This window comes from Biomphalaria glabrata, chromosome 6, assembly GCF_947242115.1.
Source record: "Biomphalaria glabrata chromosome 6, xgBioGlab47.1, whole genome shotgun sequence".
Classification (NCBI taxonomy): domain Eukaryota; kingdom Metazoa; phylum Mollusca; class Gastropoda; family Planorbidae; genus Biomphalaria; species Biomphalaria glabrata.
In genome coordinates, this window is record NC_074716.1 from 5,220,118 (window position 1) to 5,242,651 (window position 22,534).

At 37.3% G+C, this 22,534-nt stretch overlaps 1 protein-coding gene across 1 annotated transcript; it reads left to right on the plus strand.

The window, feature by feature from the left end:
• The first annotated feature begins 1,456 nt into the window (after positions 1-1,456).
• LOC106068370 (uncharacterized) lies at positions 1,457-15,777 on the plus strand. The gene is made up of 6 exons (XM_013227711.2): positions 1,457-1,516; positions 5,208-5,290; positions 9,974-10,104; positions 13,495-13,752; positions 14,082-14,174; positions 15,655-15,777. The coding sequence occupies exons 1-6, from the start codon at positions 1,496-1,498 to the stop codon at positions 15,669-15,671; spliced, it is 603 nt and encodes a 200-aa protein (XP_013083165.2). The 5' UTR covers positions 1,457-1,495; the 3' UTR covers positions 15,672-15,777.
• The last annotated feature ends 6,757 nt before the right edge of the window (positions 15,778-22,534 follow it).

The window sequence follows — 22,534 nt, forward strand, 5'->3', positions numbered from 1 at the left end:
ATAAAAACTGCTCGCCTCCAGCAATCAATTAGTTTCCTTTCTACGCAAATATGACTCCGAAGCGACCCCTCTGAACCTACACAATGCTAATGTCAATGTCGGTTTGGACGACGTAGGGCATTGGATTCGCCAATGGGAAGAAAAAAAACCTCCTCGGAAAATTCCCGGCTTTATTACATGGGGACAACATCGAAAAGGCTGCTTCCTTAACATGGCTCAAAGCAGGTCATCTCTACCCTGAAACAGAAGGCTTTGTTACAGCAATACAGGACAGAGTAATCAGGACAAAAAATTACGAGAAACATATCCTAAAAACTCAATGTTGTCGACAAATGCCGAAAATGTGGAAATGTGGGCGAGTCGATTGAACACATTATGGCAGGATGTTTAGCCCTATCAGAATCAGCCTACCTAGGTCGCCATAACCAAGTTGCAAAGTTAATACACCAACACTTGGCTTTGACGCACAATTTGATAAATTAGGACACTCCTCCTTATTGTAAATACTCTCCACAAGAGGTTCTCGAGTCTACTGTACATCTACTGTACTGGGATAGGCCTATTCTGAGTCTCTGACCGACAAAACGGTAGATTTCAATCGCCCGGATCTTCTGTTCGTTGATAAAAAAGAAAAAACCGCTACCATTATCGATATCGCCGTACCACTGTCTCAGAATTTAAGAAAAACTGAGATAGAAAAACAAAGAAAATATGGGAACCTAGGCTTGGAGATTAAGCGTCTATGGAAATTGTCCAAAATAACAATATACCCCATTGTTATATCAACCGAGGGGATAATAACAACTGACCTCGCTAACAAGGCCCTTAACATTCCTAGGAACATCCTCGTTGCCTGTCAGAGGGCGGTACTGCTGCAGACCTGCCACATCACCAGAAAATTCCTCAGTGGAGACTGTTAAAGGGACTACGATGAATTTTGTTTCTCTTTAACGAAACTCGACCCTGGCAGCGCCAGAGAATGACTACTCGTTCATTTCTAACATAATAATAATAATAATAATCTTTTATTGTCCGTACGGAAATTTGTCTTAAAATTTGTGCAGTACACCAAACAAATAGTAGACTATTATATGCAAAGATATGGAGTAGCAATTACAATGACCAAGGCTAAATGTAACGCATTAGAAATTTATTCATCATATTCATTGACCACAAGAATTTATAACGTTTTAACTATACTTCACGTTTGAGAGGTTTTGAGACATTCTGGTCTTCTTTACTGTATGATAAAAATGTAAAATTGAGACATGAAACTCTACTTGATTACCTCCCCCAGAGCAAAAACAAAATTCCCCTATCCCCCTTTTTGTTAAGATACATGCTTCTCGTTAAAAAAAAATTTTGATAAGATTTAATGGCAATTAAGAATAATCTCCCTATTAGTCTGTTACCTAAGGATATTAAGTCCATATTGTATAAATACGACTGGGCTTCAGTTGGGTGACGTATCATACATTCAGAGCAGCAGACGAGAATGTTCGGTCCAGTCTTTCTGGTAGTGTATTTCTCTTTTTTTTTAATATGCGCACAATTTAATCGTCTTTAACTCTTTCACTCCGTAATTATTTACCACATTCTGGTGCAATCAACGCTAGTATCGTCAGTTAGGAGAGAAAGAGTTAAGACTATGATTTGATACAGAACTAAGTCAATGAATCATCGTTCTTACAACGCATCATATTGTGGTAGTAAATTGTTAACGAAGTTAATAATAATTTAAGCCTCTTTTCATAATTACAGTTAGTAGGTACCTTGTTGATGTCCAAGGGCTGAGCCGAAGGCTTAATGAGCCCTAAGTTTGAAAAAAAACCTGTTTGGACGCCAAACAGTAAAAAAAAAAAACCTGTAAGAACACAGTTCTGTTTGAGAGAGACCCGAGTCAATGCCTATGTAAAGCATTGCTGTTTCCAATGCCTTTGGCCCCCGACGCAGGCTTGGCTGCACATGGCCGAAGGCCGAGGGCACCGGGAGCCTCCGCCATTTTCCTTCGTTGTACCAAGCTAACTGTGCGGGACCCGCCATTTATGTAACGGTCCCTTTGAGGAACAGCGCATGGATGTGGGACGTGTTTGTGGGGACTTTTTTACAACCCCGCCCGTGCAAGAGGTTGACTCTCGTCTACCCGTGGTCATCCCAACGGGAGTTATGTTTTGCCATTCATTTAGCCTAGCTACCCCCCTCAAGTAGCCGTTTCCACCCATGTGCCACGATGAGGAAGAACAGCGTACCCGGGGTTAGTAGGTACAGAGTGGTCGCTAGAACAGCGGAACCACAGACCTCTCTATATATAGATAGTTTTGTATTAATCACAGACCTATATATATTATATCTAGTCTGGAAAACGGAAACCAATTCTTATCCGCGATTGATCAACTCACAGACCTATATATATATATATAGTTTTGTATTAATCACAGAACTATATATATATGTATCTAAAAATTGCAAAATAATAATTATGAGATGAGAGTGCTCTCATTTTCGATGTTTAATTACTAGATCTAGATGTAAGCATAAATTATATGTTACATAGGTTAGGGTTGAAAAAAGACTTTACCTCTTACAACTACTTTACAAAACAACGCCTTGTTTTGTCTTTTTAAAAGTTTTTCACGACATTTTTTGTAGTGTTCGAAGATCTCCATGTCCAGTCTAGATATAATATATATAGGTCTGTGAGCGGAACATTTTAGGGTCAGATGAGGTCATGAACAACAAAAATAATAAGTCATTGGTTAATATGCATGACTAAATGCATGACGCGTAGGACGTAATCATCTTATTTTTTTTTTGAAGTAACGTCTGTATTATATAAGATAAGAAGATAATAAAGCAAGACTTAAATGTTTGTTATTAAAAGCGTTTCAGAAGTGTCCACCTGACATGGACCCAATGGACCTCATTCACCAATCGTAAACAAACAACATTTTGCCACGTGGTTCTCTATATCTTCTATACAAATTACGCAATCCATAAAGGCTGTCACGTGATACGTATTTTTTTATTGTTTTATCTATATTATCACGTGGCTAAATGTTTTTTGTTTACGATTAGTGAATGAGGTCCATTGATGATTTGAAAACGTGCTTTGGAAGAGCTTGGAACGAGATCTAACAAGTTAACCTTCGGAACGCAGCTCTGTAAGTGCACGGTCGACATTTAGAGCATGAATGAGAGTACTTTAACAAATGCCTTAAAAATAACTTTGTAACATTAATAAATGTTAATTTGGCTGGAGACTAAATCTAGGTCTAGATCCATCATTGCTTTTGAAAGGACTATCATGCTCGGAATATCCGAATATAAGGCTTTATTGATTCAAGACTTAAATAAATTAATGATCAAGACGTTTTGCACATCGTCTGCAATAAAAGATCTAAAGGCCTTTGGAATTATTCAATATTTTTACTTCACGAAACAATGACACTAGTGAAAATATTAATAAGATAAGAAGGTCGATTTAAGGAAACAAAAATGTAGCCGTTGTATCAGAATTTAGCATGTCGTCAAATCTCATTTCAATTATTTTTTATAGTTTTTTTTTTTTTATCTACAAGGACTGACGGACGGAGAGATTGACTGCACAAAATTAATAGCGGCTTTCACTTTTAAGGTGCTTCTAAAAATTCCAATACAAGATTTTGTGTAACCAAAGCCCTGGCAGTCATCTTTAAACTTCGGAATAGAAAAACAACAAATTAACAAAAGGGATTTTTTAAGGGAGAAATTTAGTTTGTCGAGGCTTTGATTGAGAGAGAAAAAATTTCATCAATTAGATAATCATTCAATAACTCCAGTTAGGCCACGTTCACATTTAACTTCATCTTCACCTATCCTTTGGTCTATCAGACGATTGGGGAACCACACATGATCTGCCAACGGTCTTTCTCCATTTCTCTCTGTCCTTTTGATTTTGAAAGAATTTCTTTCACTGACATGTTCGTCCATTCTTTGATGTTGTCTTCTCCATCGCTTTCTCTGTCGTCCTCTTCATCTTCTTCCTGGTACTGTTCCTTGAAGAAAGGTCTTGCCAGCCCTGAGGACCTTGTGATTCATTTGGCCATAGCGTTTAAGCTTACGTTTTTTTGACAGTGGTTAGCAGGTCATCGTGGAGTTCAATGGCTGTGTTAATCCTTTTATAATCTCTTCGTTCGTGATACGGACTTAGTGACATCTAGGTGTTTAACTATATCTTCATAACCACGTATACATATGAATATTAATAATGTAATAATAATGACATTAACAAGTCTCCTTATCCTGTCGGTATATGTCTTTAGTCGAGCTAACAATACAACAGTGTCGGCAACACCTTCTTTTTGTAGGAACGGGGAGACGATTGTAGTTGTTGATAGTTTGTAGCTCCTATTTCTAAAATTCTTTCCCTGGAAATATTGAAACCTGTCTTTTTACCTGCTTCAGTGGACCACTTCGAGGGCCGATTTTGAGTTTGCAATTCCACACACGCTGTCTTTGTACCCTAGTAATTATTATTATAAATAAGCTGACCCTAGGCGTAGCCCCCCCCCCTCCAATTTTTTTTTTCTTCTGATCCTCGCTCTTTGTCACCGCAAAAGTTACGTGGGGTAACTCTAGTTCGACTTGCAGAAATAAAAGATTTTTTTTTCCATGACGTTTTCATCGTGGTGTCCCGCATGGTTAGGCCACGAAGATAATTATATATATTGTTATGACATGATTAGGATTTAGCTATTTGTTTCGGGAATAAGGGGAAAGTTTTAATTAGTGACAAGTGACGTGACAGATCTTTAAAAAACAAGAACGCTCTAAGTGACGCTAAAAGAAGACGCTTCTTGTAGAGTAGTAAACTTGAGTACAATAGATATACGGATTTACGGACATAGCTGACCTCGGACGATTCCCTTCTTGAGTATTAAACATATTTGTAGAACAACATATCGGCTTCGACTACATATTTGATTGTTTCGGCCTTTCGCCGGTGTTACTGAAGTAGTTGAGTTCAGCGTTACTTCCAGTCAGATCTACACTAGATATATTTCCAAGAATCAACACCGCGCGGAAGCCTTAACAATATAATATATATATATATATATATATACATAGATGATTATTTTCATAGTACTGGAGGAAGAATCGGCTAAATAAAACTTGGAAAGAAGATTTATATTTTAAGCAGTATCTTTGTATATGTCTTATTGTTACAGTGTGTCTTCACTTTGTCGTGTTTTGTTCTGCCTGTCAATGGACAGTACAACAGCTACAGCAGTTACAACAGTTACAACAGCGGGTATGTTTCACTAGTTTAGTATAATCCTGTAAAAATAGACATAACTTCACCGGGTTTTAGATTATACGGTAACTAGTCGACCGGCGGCGTAGCATACGCCGCTATTTTGCAGGGCCAACCTTAGGTCACTGCAATCTATGCGACCGCAGTGGGCCCAGCACTTTTATAGGACCTGCGCTAATTTTAGATGTATAAATTTCTAAATTAAACCATTTATTACTTATATCAGACTTCCCGCGGCCTCCTGTCGATTTAACAGGAGGTCCTGGAAATCTCCTGAAATTGCAAAATATACGAAAAGGTCCTGGAAATAGCCGGCAATTATAAAAATCTTTTGAAAACTCATACCAATCTCCTGAAATATACAGACGAAAATAGTCTCTTTTTTTTAAACTCTTAAATAACCTAAGATAACTCCCTCCGTCCGAGTTGCTAAAATAAAAGAGTGATCTTTCCATTGTGTCCAAACTCTTGAGCGTGCTCTGTCGCTTCGATAGTTACTACAGAGTAGATTACTCCACCCCACCCCCCTTTTTTTTAACGTGAGGTAGAAATAAAAAATAAAAAGAGTGACATTGCAACGGTCCTGCCCTGCTATTTTGTGACGTGTTCTCCCCCCCCCCTCTTGTTTTCTCGTTGACTATCCGCAGAGTGATCTTTCCTTTACTCCTTACTACTCGTTTAAACTGTTGAGGGAAGAAGAGAATTATATATAGAGATTATCGTAATAATAAAGTAGTACGAAAACTGGCGGCTCAGTCAAGAGGAGCCATATACATGGTCAACACATATGAACAAAGCTAGATCAATCGTCAAAAAAGGCCTCTACACTTACTCAGGGCCGGCTCTAACAGTCGCGGGGCACTATGCGAAACAGGTTGCGTGGGGACCAGTTTGGGTAGGGATAAGGATAATTAGTGAAAATTAAGATTTTGTAGCAGAAAAAATAAATTCGTCTATGCATTTCATTCATTCTTTACTAAGTTTAATATCACGAACAAATTAACTTTACGAGCCTTGCGTGTAGCGAAGTCATACAGTATATTATCAAAATTCTGTATCCTACATAGATCACGCTCAATATCAATGATTGCCAAATTGTTCAATCTATCTTCGGGAATTGATCTCAAGTAATCGAATGATACCCCAATATGAGAAATTTTTTTTATTTTTCAAGAGATTTTTATGATTTCAGGAGATTTTCATGAGCCCAAGAAAAATCGGGAGGCCGCGGGAGCCCTGTAATATAAGTTATAGTTATATTATTATTATATTGGATGGCTGCCTGGTCGTGCGGTTTGCGCGCTGGACTGTCGTTCGGATTTATCGACGGTCGAAGGTTCAAACCCTGCCCGCTCCCATCCCCCGTCGTCCTGCGGGAGGTTTGGACTAGGAAGTAAACTATCTTCAACTCTGAAGGAACATCCGAATTATGTAAAACATTTTACAAACATTTTTATAGCTTTTATATAGCGCTACTTTCATGCTTATAGCATGCTCAGAGCGCTTTTGGTCCAATCTCATTTGTGGACCAGTGGGGGCAGGGGGTATCTAGGAGTTGGTTTTCCGTGCTGCCTTTAGGCGGGTGTCAAACCTCGAGCCCCCTTCTAGTTCAAGCGCACTTGGCCTCTCGACCACGCTTCCCACCTAGACTTAGCGCGGGACGTATGAAAGAGCCGTGCCCACTGCAGCCGCATTGGTTGCAGTGGCTAAAGACTGGCACTGACTGCCCTGCAACGTCACAAACTGTGGGCTGTGGAGACCGAAAAAGCTTGTTGTCGCGTCACAGATCTGTACGACGTGGCGACGAGCTATTGGTCTAAGTTGGCCCACAGGTTGTGAGATCGCAGGTCAGTCTTAAACGAGGCCAGGATACTGCGAGAGGTAAGCATGGCGAGGAACACTCAGTGTAAAAATTACTTTATTGTCTTCTTCTATGCCTCCTATGTTTCCAACCTGGTTTTAATAAATAAATGTCTTTGTCTCCCGGGGCTGAGAAAGCTGATGCAAAATATTTATTAAGAATGTTAGCTTTAATTTCATTTTCGTTATGTGTTTTCTTTTGCGTTTTAAAATGGATGATTCTGTTGTTTCTACTTTTTTTTTTTTAGATTTAATGTATGACCATAGCATTTTATTTTTTTGTAGGAAATAAGAGAACAGGGCCGGCCTTAGGCATCAACAAACTAGGCAGCCGCTTAGGGCCTCCGATTGACCTCCTTTTAGAGAAAAAATTGCGAAACTTGGATCAAATTTCAAACATAGCAAAACTCAAAGGCTCCATGTCCATTAACTCCGTAATTATTTTTCCACGTTTTGGAAGGAATTCTTTAATTTGCTCATTAGTATTTCACTACCCCTGTTATGATTGGGCTTCAATAGCTTTGTTGTTTGTTATCACAAAATGTTGTATTTGGTATAGAATTAAAGGGAAATGCATGCTCTTTTCACATAATCCAAAGTCAAGCTTAAATAAGTAAACATTAATGTAATTTAATGAGGTAAAAAGCAACGATGGTATCGTTAATTAGAAGACCTTTGTTTCGATCTGTTTGTTAGACTAAATACGTAAGACGACATTTGTTTCAATCTGTTTGTTAGACTACATACGTTAGAAGACCTTTGTTTCGATCTGTTTGTTAGACCACATACGCTAGAAGACCTTTGTTTCGATCTGTATGTTAGACTACATACGTTAGAAGACCTTGGTTTCGATCCGTTTGTTAGACTACATACGTTAGAAGACCTTTGTTTCGATCTGTTTGTTAGACTACATACGTTAGAAGACCTTGGTTTCGATCCGTTTGTTAGACTACATACGTTAGAAGACCTTGGTTTCGATCCGTTTGTTAGACTACATACGTTAGAAGACCTTTGTTTCGATCTGTTTGTTAGACCACATACGCTAGAAGACCTTTGTTTCGATCTGTATGTTAGACTACATACGTTAGAAGACCTTGGTTTCGATCAGTTTGTTAGACTACATACGTTAGAAGACCTTTGTTTCGATCTGTTTGTTAGACCACATACGCTAGAAGACCTTTGTTTCGATCTGTATGTTAGACTACATACGTTAGAAGACCTTGGTTTCGATCCGTTTGTTAGACTACATACGTTAGAAGACCTTGGTTTCGATCCGTTTGTTAGACTACATACGTTAGAAGAACTTTGTTTCGATCTGTTTGTTAGACTACATACATTAAAAGACCTTTGTTTCGATCTGTTTGTTAGACTACATACTGTTATAAACCTGGTGGTGGCACAGATGGGGGTAGTGGTGTGAGTGTAGTCAGCCGACGCAAATCGCCCCAGGCCAGCGCTAGACGAGCGGTCAACCGTGACGAGTTACGACGATCGGCCGAAACGAGTTAACAACATGAAGGTTCGAGTAGGATCGGCGTCGTGAACAGAGCTCAGGAGCGTCCCAGAATGGTCGAGCGACGTTCTGTCCGGTTCTAGAAGGCCAGTAGGGACCCTATATAAAGAGCGGAGGTGTCGCAGTCAAGACGGTTCAGAAAGCGGGTTCACGACAGGAGTTCAGAACACGGTCGACTACAGCACAGTTCAACGGTGTGGTTCTATACGGAGCATTACGACGGTTCAGTGCGGAGTACTGTCAAGTACAGTTGAGACGAACGGCGTCTTGATCTTGGTCTGTGATCGAGTCCGACACAACGAGCCCAAGTGTGTGAAGTCAGTCCCAAACTGTTGAACCCAGTGCAAGCCCGGAACGAGACGGAGAGACCAGTGCAAGACTTGATACGGCGGAACGGTGTGATCGGAGAGATATTTGTTATCGCAGAGCTATTTGTACTGTTCTACGTGCTGCCAATTGTACAGTATTGGCTGTTATTTATGGACATTAAACCTTTACGTTATTTTGGAGCCCTGACTTGTCAAGTTCTTTAAGTTGGTGGTGTATGGTGCAGTTTGCAGAGAGCCTGGATAGTGAGATTCGTAACAATACATTAGAAGACCTTTGTTTCTTCCTTTTGGTGAAATGTCAAAACGTCAGTTCTAGTCATGAATCATGAATCGTCAATGAAGCCCATTCGTGATATCGGCGCTTGGATTCAGCTGAAAAATGGTTTACGACATCTATACAAATATGTTTAAAAGAAGCTTACAGAAAGCTAATTGAAATATACGAAGATTGGCGCTCTATGGGTGTAAATTTTTTTGTTCATTTAGATATAAATACAGGAAGGCTTAAATTCCTTGCGCAGTATGCGATCGTTAATTTGTTTGAAATATTTCATCCGGAGCCACAGCCTATTCACCTCGCCTAGGGCCTCCAATAACAAAAGGCTGGCCCTGTTGCAGAATAGCAGAGAATATACTTATACAAAAACACAGGAGAAGAGAGCGTCATTGGCTACATTACGCTTTGTATGAAACAAACCATATAGATTGAATTTATTATTGTTGTTGTTTTTTTACTCCAGGATAAACAACTAAGCTGACATTTAACTTTCTGACAATTAGAAAAGCGATTAAATCACAGCGAATTTTTAAAAAAGCGATTAAATCACAGCGAATTTTTTAAAAAAAGTTAAATCACAGCGAATTTCAAAAAAAGTGATTAAATCACAGCGAATTAAAAAAAAAAGTTAAATCACAGCGAATTTTTAAAAAAACGATTAAATCACAGCGAATTTTAATTTTTTTTTTCTTGTTTTCCAGTCAGTACCAGAACTACCCAGAGTATCCGACAACTTGTAATGACCTTCAGTGTAGTCCTAACGAGTGCTGTGTCGAGACTCACAGGGCGCCAGTATGTGTGGCCTTGAAAGCTGGGACCACTGGCAATCAATGTAATTGAACATAAGTTAAAACTAAAATTCTTTAAATTTCTTAGGATTCGTAATGAATGAATGAAAAACGTAACAGCATGATTTAAATCATTGTGTAATACCTATAGGGTATAGTCTACCATTCTTTATTACTATTACTGGAGGCCAAAAGATATAACTGGCAACCAATGTAATTGAACATAAGTTAAAACAAAAATTCTTTAAATTTACTATGGTTTATAATGAATGAATGAAAAATGTAACAGCATGATTTAAATCATTGTGTAATACCTATAGGGTATAGTCTACCATTCTTTATTACTATTACTGGAGGCCAAAAAAATATAACTGGCAACCAATGTAATTGAACATAAGTTAAAACAAAAAATTCTTTAAATTTACTGTGGCTTATAATGAATGAATTGAAAAATGTAACAGTATGATTTAAATCATTGTGTAATACCTATAGGCTATTGTCTACCATTCTTCATTACTATTAGTGGACGCAAAAAAATATAAGAATAATCCAGGAAGATTTTAATACTTTTATCGAAATGAAACTTTTGTAACCAGTCGAATAAACGATAAGATCATTAGTAGAGTTCGTCCATCGTGGTTAGACGATGACCACTTTTGTTATTCAGGGGGCTGAGAGCTTTGCACTAGAGTTTTATGCCTCCTCATGTGGCTGGTGAGACCTATGTGAGCCCGGAATGTTCGGCTGCACACTGGGCAGGTTATTCCAGCTGGAGCTAGTGTCGTGGGCCTTGCTTTTCTTCTCTGGTGCTTTTTTTCTGCCAGCGTCGTTCTTTTTTCCTCAGCAATTGGTGCGCCAGTATTCACAGTTCGACGCCATGATGCTTTGTCATGTGCATCTGTCTCCCAGGTGGCTGGGTCTATGCTGAACGCCTTCAGAGAAGCTTTGAGGGTGTCCTTGAAGCGCTTTCTTTCTTACTAGCGCTTTCTTTTCCTTAATTGACCATACAGGAGTCGTTGAAGGATGCGGCGGTCTTCCATTCTGCAGACGTGTCCTGCCCATCGCAGATGGGACTGCATCAGGATTGTGTGGTCGCTTTTTAGACCCCCTCTTTGAAGGACTTCAGTATCTGGTATTTTGTCTTGCCTTTTGCCACTCAGTATTTTTCTTAGACATGTCACGTGGAAGTGGTTCAGTTTCTTTGCATGTTTTCTGTACACTGTCCACGTTTCTGAGGCATAGAGCAATGTAGGGAGGACGACAGCTCGCTAGATCCATAGCTTTGTTTTTGTGGTGATACCTTTTCTGTTCCAGACATTTTTTAGACAGTCTGCCATAGGATGCACTGGCCTTGGCGATACGCAGGTCGATTTCATTATCGATTTTTCCTTTTCTGGAGAGTGTGCTGTCAAGATACGTGAATCTGTCCTATGCGTTTCTATTATGTCCATTTATCTTGATGCTTGGATCCGAGTAGTAAATGTCCTCTAGTGTATATCTTAGCATTAGAGGGAGCACAGAAAGAACCTTCAGCAGGTCCAGGGTTGAGTCCCTTGTCCAAAACATTTGTGCTTTATGAGCTTAAAAAATTCTTTCTCCGGATTAGCGCATTTAAAAAAAAAAGTATAAAAAGAGGCTAATGTTTACATGTTTTTCCTGCCATTAGAGAAAGTCATTCTCCTGGCGTCTAGTGCGAACTATTCATCAAAATAAAATATACGTAGGTCAACTTAATTCTTATAAAGAAGGAGACATCACTGATCAATATTATTGTGCGACATTCGTGGTACCTCTATCGCAAATACCATTGATGTCCCTTTTTTCATCACCCAAAGTCGTCAAGAAAGCTATATACGACTGTCGATAGCGTCTTCTTCATTCTCATTTTACATGTCGTTTAAGAATAATTAAGATCGGTAATCCTATATCTGAGATGAACCGCACCGTGGTTTCCAGATCAGGCAGTTCTACGTATAGTTTTTTTTGTTCTCTAAGGGAGGGTTTTGGGGCCATAGTCTTGTTCGGGCCTCTTGATAAAGTATGCAGCTTTCAAGGACATAGTCAACATTCTCTGGTGATGCTCCACAAGGGCAGGTTTCACTCGTCCCAACTTTTAGCTTCCAGAACATTCAGTCTCATTCAAGTGTCCGGTTCTGAGTCAAAAAATTATGTGTTGGTCATGTCGAGATCGCTTAGCCTACAATATGCGTCTTTTTTCTTGTAACTGGGATGTGGACTGGCCCAATTCTCATTCATTCTAAACTCTATTAAATTTCATCTTTTTTTTCCTGGGTAGAGAGGGATTTTCATTTGTTTGTTCATTCTTCCATCTTTGGCCAGTATGTCTACTTTTTCATTGCCTTCTAAATCAATGTGTGACGGACTCCATTGAAGAACAGTTTCCTTGCTGTTGATGTTAAGGTCTACATGAGCTGTTCTGAGTTGCAAATAAAGATTATTATTATTATTATTATTAAATCGAACGTTCTGACTTTAGAAAGTCGAGAATAATTATGTTCGAGGAAAATTTTCGAAATTTCTTCCTCAAAAAGATTTTAATGAATATTTTCGCTGATGTCTATCGTGAAAACGATCTACATTTTACAGGCTAAAAATAGTCCACTTTTTTAAACACAGGTTATAGTTTTCTTTTACTTGGTTTATATTCAAACGTTTCAAAAGCTAAAATGCAATCCTTTTTTTCCCTTATAAATATTAATTTTACCATCTGCGCTTCCCCCACCCTCCCACCCTCCGCCATTAGCAGAACGTCGCCTTCCAGAAATGCATGCACCACGGTTTGAGAAATGCTGCTTTAGAGTTTACAGATTTTGCATGTTTTTCATGATTAAGGTGTTCCTTTTTTTCTCTACTACGGAGCCGTTATATTATTGTATTTGAACGAAGTTATCTGAGAGTTTACAAAATTTTTCTTGCAAAAATAAAAGAATGCGACTAATCTAGTAAATTTTAATTATTATAACATAGTTTCAACAGAAAGTGAGATTCTAGCTTCACCCCAAAAAAAAAAAACAAACGTTTTTAATGACGAAATGTACGATTTGAGGGTCGTTGTAAATTTGGTTTTATAAATTTAAAAATAAATATAAATTTCATTATAAATATTTTCTAATATTCTAAAGTTAATGTTGGTCTTAAGTAAGCTACGGCATTTACATCTCCACAAGCGAGAGGTGCCCAGGTTTTTATTTTGCTATGGGGTCCATAAACATTTCCATTCCATGTAACGCAGGAAATATTGTCTTGTATAATGGTACCGGGACTCTGCAGATTCATTACGCGATGTGGGTTTAGGTCTCAAGGAAGTGCTGGATGTAGCCATAGGGCATATATATATATATATATATATATATATATATATATATATATATATATATATACCAGAATTTAATTACAACTCTTTTTTTTTGCAGTGTTCTGCGCTCGCTATAAGAAATGTGCTGACCCTGGCGATTGTCCAGCCACTGCCCCTTGCTGTGTACAAGCTTTGGAACCTACATTCGCCAAAACCTGTCCTCGACCACAAAACTATGGATCTGGTTACGGCCTAGGATATGACAGCAGTTACGGCTACGGCTCCAGCTACGGCTCCAGCTACGGCTACGAAAATGAAATTGATAAGACACCATTAAGAGAAGGCTACTGCCGCGCATCTTATGACACTGGTGAATGTACGTAGATATCCTTGACAATCTATACATTGTAAGAGTACTTAAATAGGTCTTTGTGTCGCATCATTTGTCTCCCTTTAAAAGTCTATAATTTATCAAAAAAAAAAAAAGAAAAAAAAACGCCACTCATTGAACTGATTAATAATTAAATAACTATTTCCCTGATATTTTAGCTCAACAAACATTTTCTAAGTCACAGCGGAACAATCCATTCAATGGATTTGATACTGACAAGCAATGGAGAGAATGTTTATATTTGTGTTTCTTGTATACGGTCTCCATGAAACAAACGTGAAAATAGATCTAGAACTTTCTCTTCCTTTCCTCAGTGTGTTATCTTCCCCTGCCCGGGTCTGAGATCGCCAACTGTCCATGTAAAGGCGCTTTAAAATGTGATACAAAACTTCAGCCGTTTGTTGCAGGTATCGTAGAACTGAATATTTATATTCATTTTAGGTCATTTCATTAGTTTTTGTCATTTCACTAGTTTAGGTCATTTCATTAGCTTAGGTTACTTCAATAGTTTAGGTCATTTCATTAGTTTAGGTTATTTCATTAGTTTAGGTCATTTCATTAGTTTAGGTCATTTCATTAGTTTAGGTCACTTCATTAGTTTAGGTTATTTCATTAGTTTAGGTTATTTCAATAGTTTAGGTCATTTCGTTAGTATAGATTATTTCAATAGTTTAGGTCATTTCATTAGTTTAGGTCATTTCCTTAGTTTAGGTTATTTCATTAGTTTAGGTTATTTCAATAGTTTAGGTCATTTCATTAGTTTAGGTTATTTCAATAGTTTAGGTTATTTCAATAGTTTAGGTTATTTCATTAGTTTAGGTTATTTCATTAGTTTAGGTCACTTCATTAGTTTAGGTCACTTCACTAGTTTAGGTCACTTCACTAGTTTAGGTCATTGAATTAGTTTAGGTCACTTCATTAGTTTATGTCACTTCATTAGTTTAGGTCATTTCATTAGTTTAGGTCATTTCATTAGTTTAGATCTTTTCATTACTTTAGTTTTTTTTTTATAAATAAATTTAGGTTATTGCATTACTTTAGGTCATTTCATTAGTTTAGGTTATTTCATTAGTTTAGGTCACTTCATTAGTTTAGGTCATTTTATTAGTTTAGGTCATATCATTAGTTTAGGTCTTTTCATTAGTTTTGGTCATTTCACTAGTATAGGTCATTTCCTTACTTTAGTGTGTTTTTTAAATAAATTTAGCTTATTGCATTACTTTAGGTCATTTCATTAGTAACGTTATTTCATTAGTTAGAAACATTTTACTGGTTAAGGTCATTTAATTAGTTAAGGTCATTTCACAAGTCTTGACAATGCCCTTTGTTTTGTCTAAACACCAAAAACAAAAACACACTGTAGAAAAATGCTGTTTTTAGATATTGGAATTAGTTAAATCTTTTCTATTTTTTTTTATAAGGCGTGTGTGTGGGAGGGGGCTACAGGTAAACCCCTTGACTAAATACCAAGGGAGTGGGGGAATCAAGTTCGAATCTTGACTCGAGCTGACTTGTTTTTTTTCTGAGCATTAAAAGCAGCAAGGAAACCTTCCAGATACCCGAAAATGCCATTGCTAGAAAAATGCTCTAGATATATAGCTCCTCCTTCTTGGTCGAAGATGAGCACATTTCTCATTAACTCGTTTTGAAAAGCCGGCCGCATAGGTGGCATGGGTGGGTTCAGTGAGTTGAAGATTGGCCAGCTTCTTCTCTCAGCTTTTTGCTGCTTCGGCGCTCTTTCGCGCTCCAGATAGAAGAGAATGGACCAAAGCGCATGAGGATGATACAGCTTGCAAGATGTGCTATTCAAAAGAAACGAATTATATAAAAAAAAATACTGTTCTTCATCAAGACATGTCATCTAAACATTCTTTGGTATAATTGCAGGCGTGTGTGTAGCATAATCAGGAAGTCGCAAAGAATTCAATGTCAAGAAAAAGATGATGACGTCATTTCTCACACAGGAAATGGTATCAATAAGATATCGCGTTTATTATTAGACAATAAATTGAACTCGCATTTTAAGGATAAGAATAAAATTTACTGATAATGAAAACTTGCTTTTAAAGTTATAATATGTACTAAGTGTTGTTAACTATTTAAGCTAATAATAATAATAATAATAATAATAATAATAATAACAATAACAATAACAATAATAATAATAATAATAGTAATAATAATCTTTTATTATCCGTGAAGAAATTTGTACATTAAACATAACTGAGCATAAAAAGAGCATACGGATTATTCTATGGATTATTCAGTCGCGAAGCGACTATGGATCATCTCAGATGAATGCCTGCGCATTAGTTGTGGTCGGAACGATGTCGCCCACACATCAGTTCCCCACTCTCCACGCAGCTGATGTATCCAAAGGAACGGCAGTGCCGATACAGTTTGGGTTCAGCGGCGTCGATGGTTCTGTCAGAGTGTAGCACTGGGTACTGCAAACTGCGTTTAGGGTCGCCAGCTCCTGATTTTTACTCAGGGTTGACTCCCGAAGCCTTTCCCATGATTGGGTAAAACTGCAAGGAAACAGAGGTTTGAATTCAGAGTTTTCCTTCTCCTAGGTGGGTAGCCAGCCATGGCTAACGAGCCCCTCCTGCCCGAAGCTAACTGGTTTAGGCGCCTGTTACTCGCCTTTGCCCCTTCTCCTGTTAGTGAGAACAGTTCCGCCGGACTCAATATCTGAACCACACGTAAAGGCCAGGAGTTGGACTGATTGTCAGAGGCTATTTGAGACGCATGCCAATAGGAAGCAATTTATAGGTAGAGAAGTGCTTACATCCATTACCACTTCCGGCAATGTCAACCTTGCGGAATTATGACAACAAATAAACATTCACACCAACGTTACATTATGAATGAAGTAACAGCAGTTTGCGATCAATGTTGATCAGTTTATGCCTAATAGAAATATTTGAACATTTAAAAATTAACTACAATTAAGGTTGAAATATCAGAGCAACACAGAGAGTATAAAAAGCTTTTTATAAAGCTTATATGAAGTCAATCTGTCTGTCTGTCTAACCAAAATTTTTTACACGTTATTTCTCCGACACCCAATCTCGGTTCTAGCTGAAATGTTGCACAGCTATTTCTTTCACCTGACAACACAAGGACCTATTTAAAAATTAGCCAATCAGCTAATTAACTATTGGTAATAAATTATTTTGTTTGGTACATCAGACAATGAAAACAAAAAGTGACTGAAGTGGTGGAATAAGCTGAATTAGTTCCCCTTATATTAGGCTGCCGTCCGAGGCCTTGGCCAATATGAAATAGAAACAATAGATAACAACACAATCTTCAAGGTTCACAGACTCCTCGCTAGCAGAGTGGCTACTGCGTTGGCTTAAAAAACCTGAGAAAGTCTTAGTCCACAACTTCGAATTCGGGTTGTTACATAAAAAAAAATATATTTAAAAAGCGATCACTCAGATTCCTTTTCTCTCTTCCGAACTGGTCCAGACAAGAGATAGGAATTGAAAACGCTAAAAGAATAAAATAGCGCTAAACAAAACACTTGGTAAACAAATATTTCTAATCGCACATATGTATTATTGTTAGTCTAGATCTATTACAAATTTAATTACATGACTGATCCAAACTAATTGATACACATTAATATAAGCTTTGTTTTCTAAAAAAAAGTATATTTTTTAAATATTTTGCATGTTAACAAATAGAATTGTTAGATATAATTACGTATGTTCAGGGCATTGTCTTCCATTCTGAAGATTAAGGTTGAAATATATAGACTAAGACTAAGACTGTTTTATTGATTCTTATGGAAATTTGTTGTGATTACAAGGACTCTTTTCTCATACAAGGACAACACAACAGAAACATACACATAAATACAACAGACACAACATAAAGAGTTCATTCAGCGACTACACACAGGCATCTTGATCCTTTTCATGTTTCATGATCAACGAGTGGCGTTGATATAGTCTGACCGAGTGAGGTACGAACGAGTTTTTGTATCGCTCTGTTCTTGTCTTGATTGACAGCAGTCACCCACTTCGCGACGACCTGACGTAGATCTGATGGTGCGGGTGGCCGTTGTCTTCCAAGATTTTTGTTCAAAATATTCCTTTAAATATGATAATGTTGTGCGTTTAATTTTTGATTCCCTTTTTATAATGTTTTCTAGGCGGCGCAACAGTTTAGATGAAGCGTTGCCTTGCCAACAAGTTATTCGTATGTTAGCAGATGTGCATAGTCTCGTCGTTAAAAATATCTAGGATCTTCTTATTTAGTTTAAAGCTATTGAGTTTGTATAGAAAAAAAGTCGCTGGGCTGTTTCCTTTGTCAGAGTTCCAAGATGGTCTTCCCACGAAAGCTTGTTATCAGTGATGACGCCTATATATTTATATGCCTTCGCTTGTTCTATAGATGTAGTGTTTATCTGGAGTTCTTGTATTATTCGTTTTTTTTTCTTATTATAATAAGTCTTTAGTTTTTGTTACATTCAGTTCTAGAAAGTTGCCAGTGCACCAGTTTGTAAACTCTTCTATCGAGCTTCGATACTGAGTTTCGTCTCCTTAAAGAAGACCGACTATGGCAGTATCATCAGCGAATTTAATGAGTTTGACTATATTTGTTGCTGCTGCTTCAGCCGTAACGACTATGACTCATCTCGAAAAACATTTTTTCCACGTGGCTTTGGAGCCCTATTTTGGAGAGACACTCCCGTCCACATATATCGTAGGTCAAGGTGGCTTTCGTGTAGGTGATAGGGGAGCCAGCTATTGTTATTCCAGAGCTGACGCCCATGTTTTTTTTCGCTTTCCATAGTTTTCTTGGTCACCATCTCTCTACATATTTATAATAATAATAATACTAATAAGGCTTGTCTTCGAGTCCGAAGATTAATGATGAATGCAGCATTTCCCGTGGCTAAGTTAACTCTTTCTCTCCGTAATTATTTACCACATTCTGGTGAAATCAACGTTGGTATCGTCAGTTAGGAGAGAAAGAGTTAAGGAAGTAAGTGGGAAAAGATTAAATTAGTGGGTGGTGGGTTGTGGGTGGTGAGCCTTTCGACAGAAGGATGAAAGAGCAGAAAAACAAAGGGGCGTGGGGGAGGATTTCGAAAGTTCGAGGGCAAAAAAAGTAAGTGGTTGTGGCAGAAAGGAAGGGGGTTGGGCTGGACCTTGCTATGCTGGCCAACCATTGAAGGATGGGAAAAAAGTGACGGTCCAAATGACCATTGGCCGAGGATTTCAATCGAAGCGAAGCACGTATTTCAGCTAAAACAATTTTATTGTTACTTCCCGTGATTCCTGTAGAGTTTCTGAAAGTATTCATTAAATCAGTTCAATAATACATGAAGCGATCTTTCTGAAATGGTTATAAAATAGTGTATGTCTAAAAACAAAAATTTATGTTCACAATTCCAGCTGTATAGAAAATAAAATTATTCAATTTTTTTTTTCCTTTTTGACTCTGAGTGTGTCTAATTAACTTGAATACTAAGAGTGAAAAAATAATAATTTAAAAAAAAGTGAAAAAAAAAATAATTTTAAGATGAAAAGAAAACAACAAAGTACAAAGTCTATAATATATAAGCAAGAAGTTTTATTTAAGGAAAAAAAGCATAAGACCAAAAAGAAAATATAGATTGTATAAATGGCAGCACTTTTGTTGGATTTAGTTGTCAACTTTAAACAAATATATATCTTATTAGTTTCTCTTCATGATAATTAAAAAAAAAATTTTTATGAAACAAAAATAAATGCTAAAAACAATAGTAGTTAGTAAAAATACTTCACCAAGGGACACAATTGAGAAACACGTTCTTTTCTTTCACTGGGCCTGACATCCAGCATTTATAGTAACCATTAAACATGTCCAGGGGCTACACCTCAATAGTTCTGTTATCTAAATTGCTCTCGAACCCGAGACGTTTAATCCGTACCGGCCTGACCACACGGCACAACGACCATTGTGTTAAGTCTTAGTAGCTCGCGTAAACACAGAAAAAAGGATTATCAGATATTCAGATTTCTCTTGCTTTGCTTAGAGGGAAAGGGAACGATACGGGGGGAAGTAACAGGGAGAGGGAAGGAGGGAAGAAGAGGCGGGGAGGGAGAAAGGGAGTGAGGGGAGAGGAGGTATAGTGTGAGAGGCTGGGGTGAAAAACGAGGGAAGAGGGTGGTACGATTTCAAAATGAATCATCTTAGCAATGGAGGAAAAGGAGCATATCTATTTCATCATGTTATTTTCAGACAGTGGCTAAGACAGAAGAGCTTCAAATAAAAACGAGAAGGTGGAGGTTTAAGTCTACACAAAATGCTTATATATAAGACTAAGACTAAGACTGCTTTATTGATCCTTACGGAAATTTGTTGTGATTACAAGGACTCTTTTCTCATATAAAGACAACACAACAGAAAAATACACATAAATACAACAGACAACATAAAGAGTTCATATATCGTCCAGGTCCCCGCCCGCACTGATCCGGCAAAGACCTCGTACTGCGGCTCGACCAGACCGTTAACATACATGTAAAATCACAAAGTGCTTAAACGCCCATGAATTGAATTGGAGAACACACACATTAGACCTGATAAAAATGTAAAACATCATAGATCTCCATTGTTCTAAACATTTAATTTGATAAAAAAACATATTCTGTTTGTTTTTATGAATTATAAGTGAATAGTCGACCCACGTATACGCCGCTATTTTGCTGGGCCGGCCTTAGGCCACTGCAACCTAGACGGCCGCAGTGACCAACACTTTCATAGGAACCGCGCTAACTCTAGGTGTAAATTATTTAAATTAAACCATTTTATAAATTATAACAGATTTCCCGCGGCCGCCTGATTACCAACATGCCTTGATTTGTTCGAAAAAAGAATCCGATCTTTCTAAATAAAACTTCGAATTGATAAACAAAATAGGACGAAATCGTTTAGCCAATCTTATCTGCTCTCTAGGAGGAAAATTATATTGAACCTGACAAACAGGTAAAATTATAATTTCTGTGAAAGATCATTTACGAATGATTGCGGACAAAATATCATCATACTTTCCGGATCTACTTGACATCACGTTTGCCAGAAGTTTATTCAAAGTCAAAGTTGAAGATGTCACGGAGACAATAAAACTGCATTTTATATTTTATACTCAATAGCGATGCAGCTAAAAAAATGATTTCTCTTCAATGTCAGCTACACAAATTTGTATTCAAGTATTTGCAATCATTTTCCGATGTTTCTGAGTTGCGGCTTTTCAAAATCTTTTTCCAATAATATATTTTTGCTAAAAGGAGTTTTCAAGTCTGTTAGCGATCAAGAAAAATATTTAATCAGAAGATGGCATTCGTTGTGATCATGCAAAGACTGTCCCGAGAATTCCTGACCTGGTGAATCAGAAACAAGACTGCCAGGACACTATTGTGGAGATTTACGGAACTCTTGTTTCGTCACGCTTTTTAAATTGTCACCTTAGTATGCAACACGAATATGGAGAATGAGAGATAAATAGATGCAAGTCAATGATACAATTAGATTTTATATTTGTCTTTTCATGTTGATAAGCAATGTATACGGAGAATGAGAGATAAATAGAAGCAAGTCAATGATACAATTAGATTTTATATTTGTCTTTTCATGTTGATAAGCAATGTATACGGAGAATGAGAGATAAATAGATGCAAGTCAATGATACAATTAGATTTTATATTTGTCTTTTCATGTTGATAAGCAATGTATACGGAGAATGAGAGATAAATAGAAGCAAGTCAATGATACAATTAGATTTTATATTTGTCATTTCATGTTGATAAGCAATGTATTTTACGTATGCTTTGTAAATCAACATAAAACGTAGGCAATATATCTCAGATATTTACAACAGGATTACGATTTCTTATGCTTATGAACGAAAATAATTTTAAGGTTGGGGTGGGGGTCGCCGCATGGTTGACTATTGTTAAAAGGGGTCGCCGAGACAAAAAGATTGAGAACCGCTGATCTAAGTTAGGACATCTCAATGCAATGTCATTAAGATTCGACTGAAGATTTCCGATTGTTTGACTTAAATCTATGATCTATTAAGATTGTGTAACCGAATTTTTGAGGTAATTTTAGGAAAGAGACTCGAGTTATATAAGGTCTGCTTGTACAGGAAAAACAGAGTATGTGAGATCTTCCACAAGCAGGCAAGAAAGACCAACACAATCATGATGGTAACAAATACTTTCTTTTTTTCAAAATTCTTTACATCTTGAAATACAGTTAAACATTTTATGTAAATATTTTTTAAAATTGTAATACTCTTGTAAAATTGTAATACTTTGTTCATGTTTTCAGCTCTTGAGACTATTAGTTAGGTTTCTTAACAGCTGGAATACGCGAAGGCCTTCTGCTAGCTAAGTCGTATGTTTCGTGTTGCCCACTATTAAAATTTTAACTCTCAAACTGCTGTCTATCTGGTAACATACTGCAATATTTATCCACCTCCAAGCAGGTCGCGATAGCATTGGACAATAATCTTCGAAAGTTAAAAACATGTAACAGACAAACAATTCTTTGAAACAAAACAAAACAACAAAGCTTATCTAAGGGAAAGAACCGCTAATTACTGTCATTTATCTGCAAACAACAAGGTTAAGCTTCCTTTCTGCTATAGAAAACAAAATCAATTGATTAGTACTAAATGATTAAATAATTATTATTTTTTTTGATTGATTCGTGTTTTGTCATCGACTATGAATAATTCTGCAACATTTCAACTTGATCCGAG

Coding starts and splice junctions, on each gene's coding strand:
- LOC106068370 (XM_013227711.2), top strand. CDS start 1,496: ATGTTCGGTCCAGTCTTTCTG. Junction 5,291..9,973: donor TACAACAGTTACAACAGCGG/GTATGTTTCACT, acceptor CTTGTTTTCCAG/TCAGTACCAGAACTACCCAG. Junction 10,105..13,494: donor TGGGACCACTGGCAATCAAT/GTAATTGAACAT, acceptor TTTTTTTTGCAG/TGTTCTGCGCTCGCTATAAG.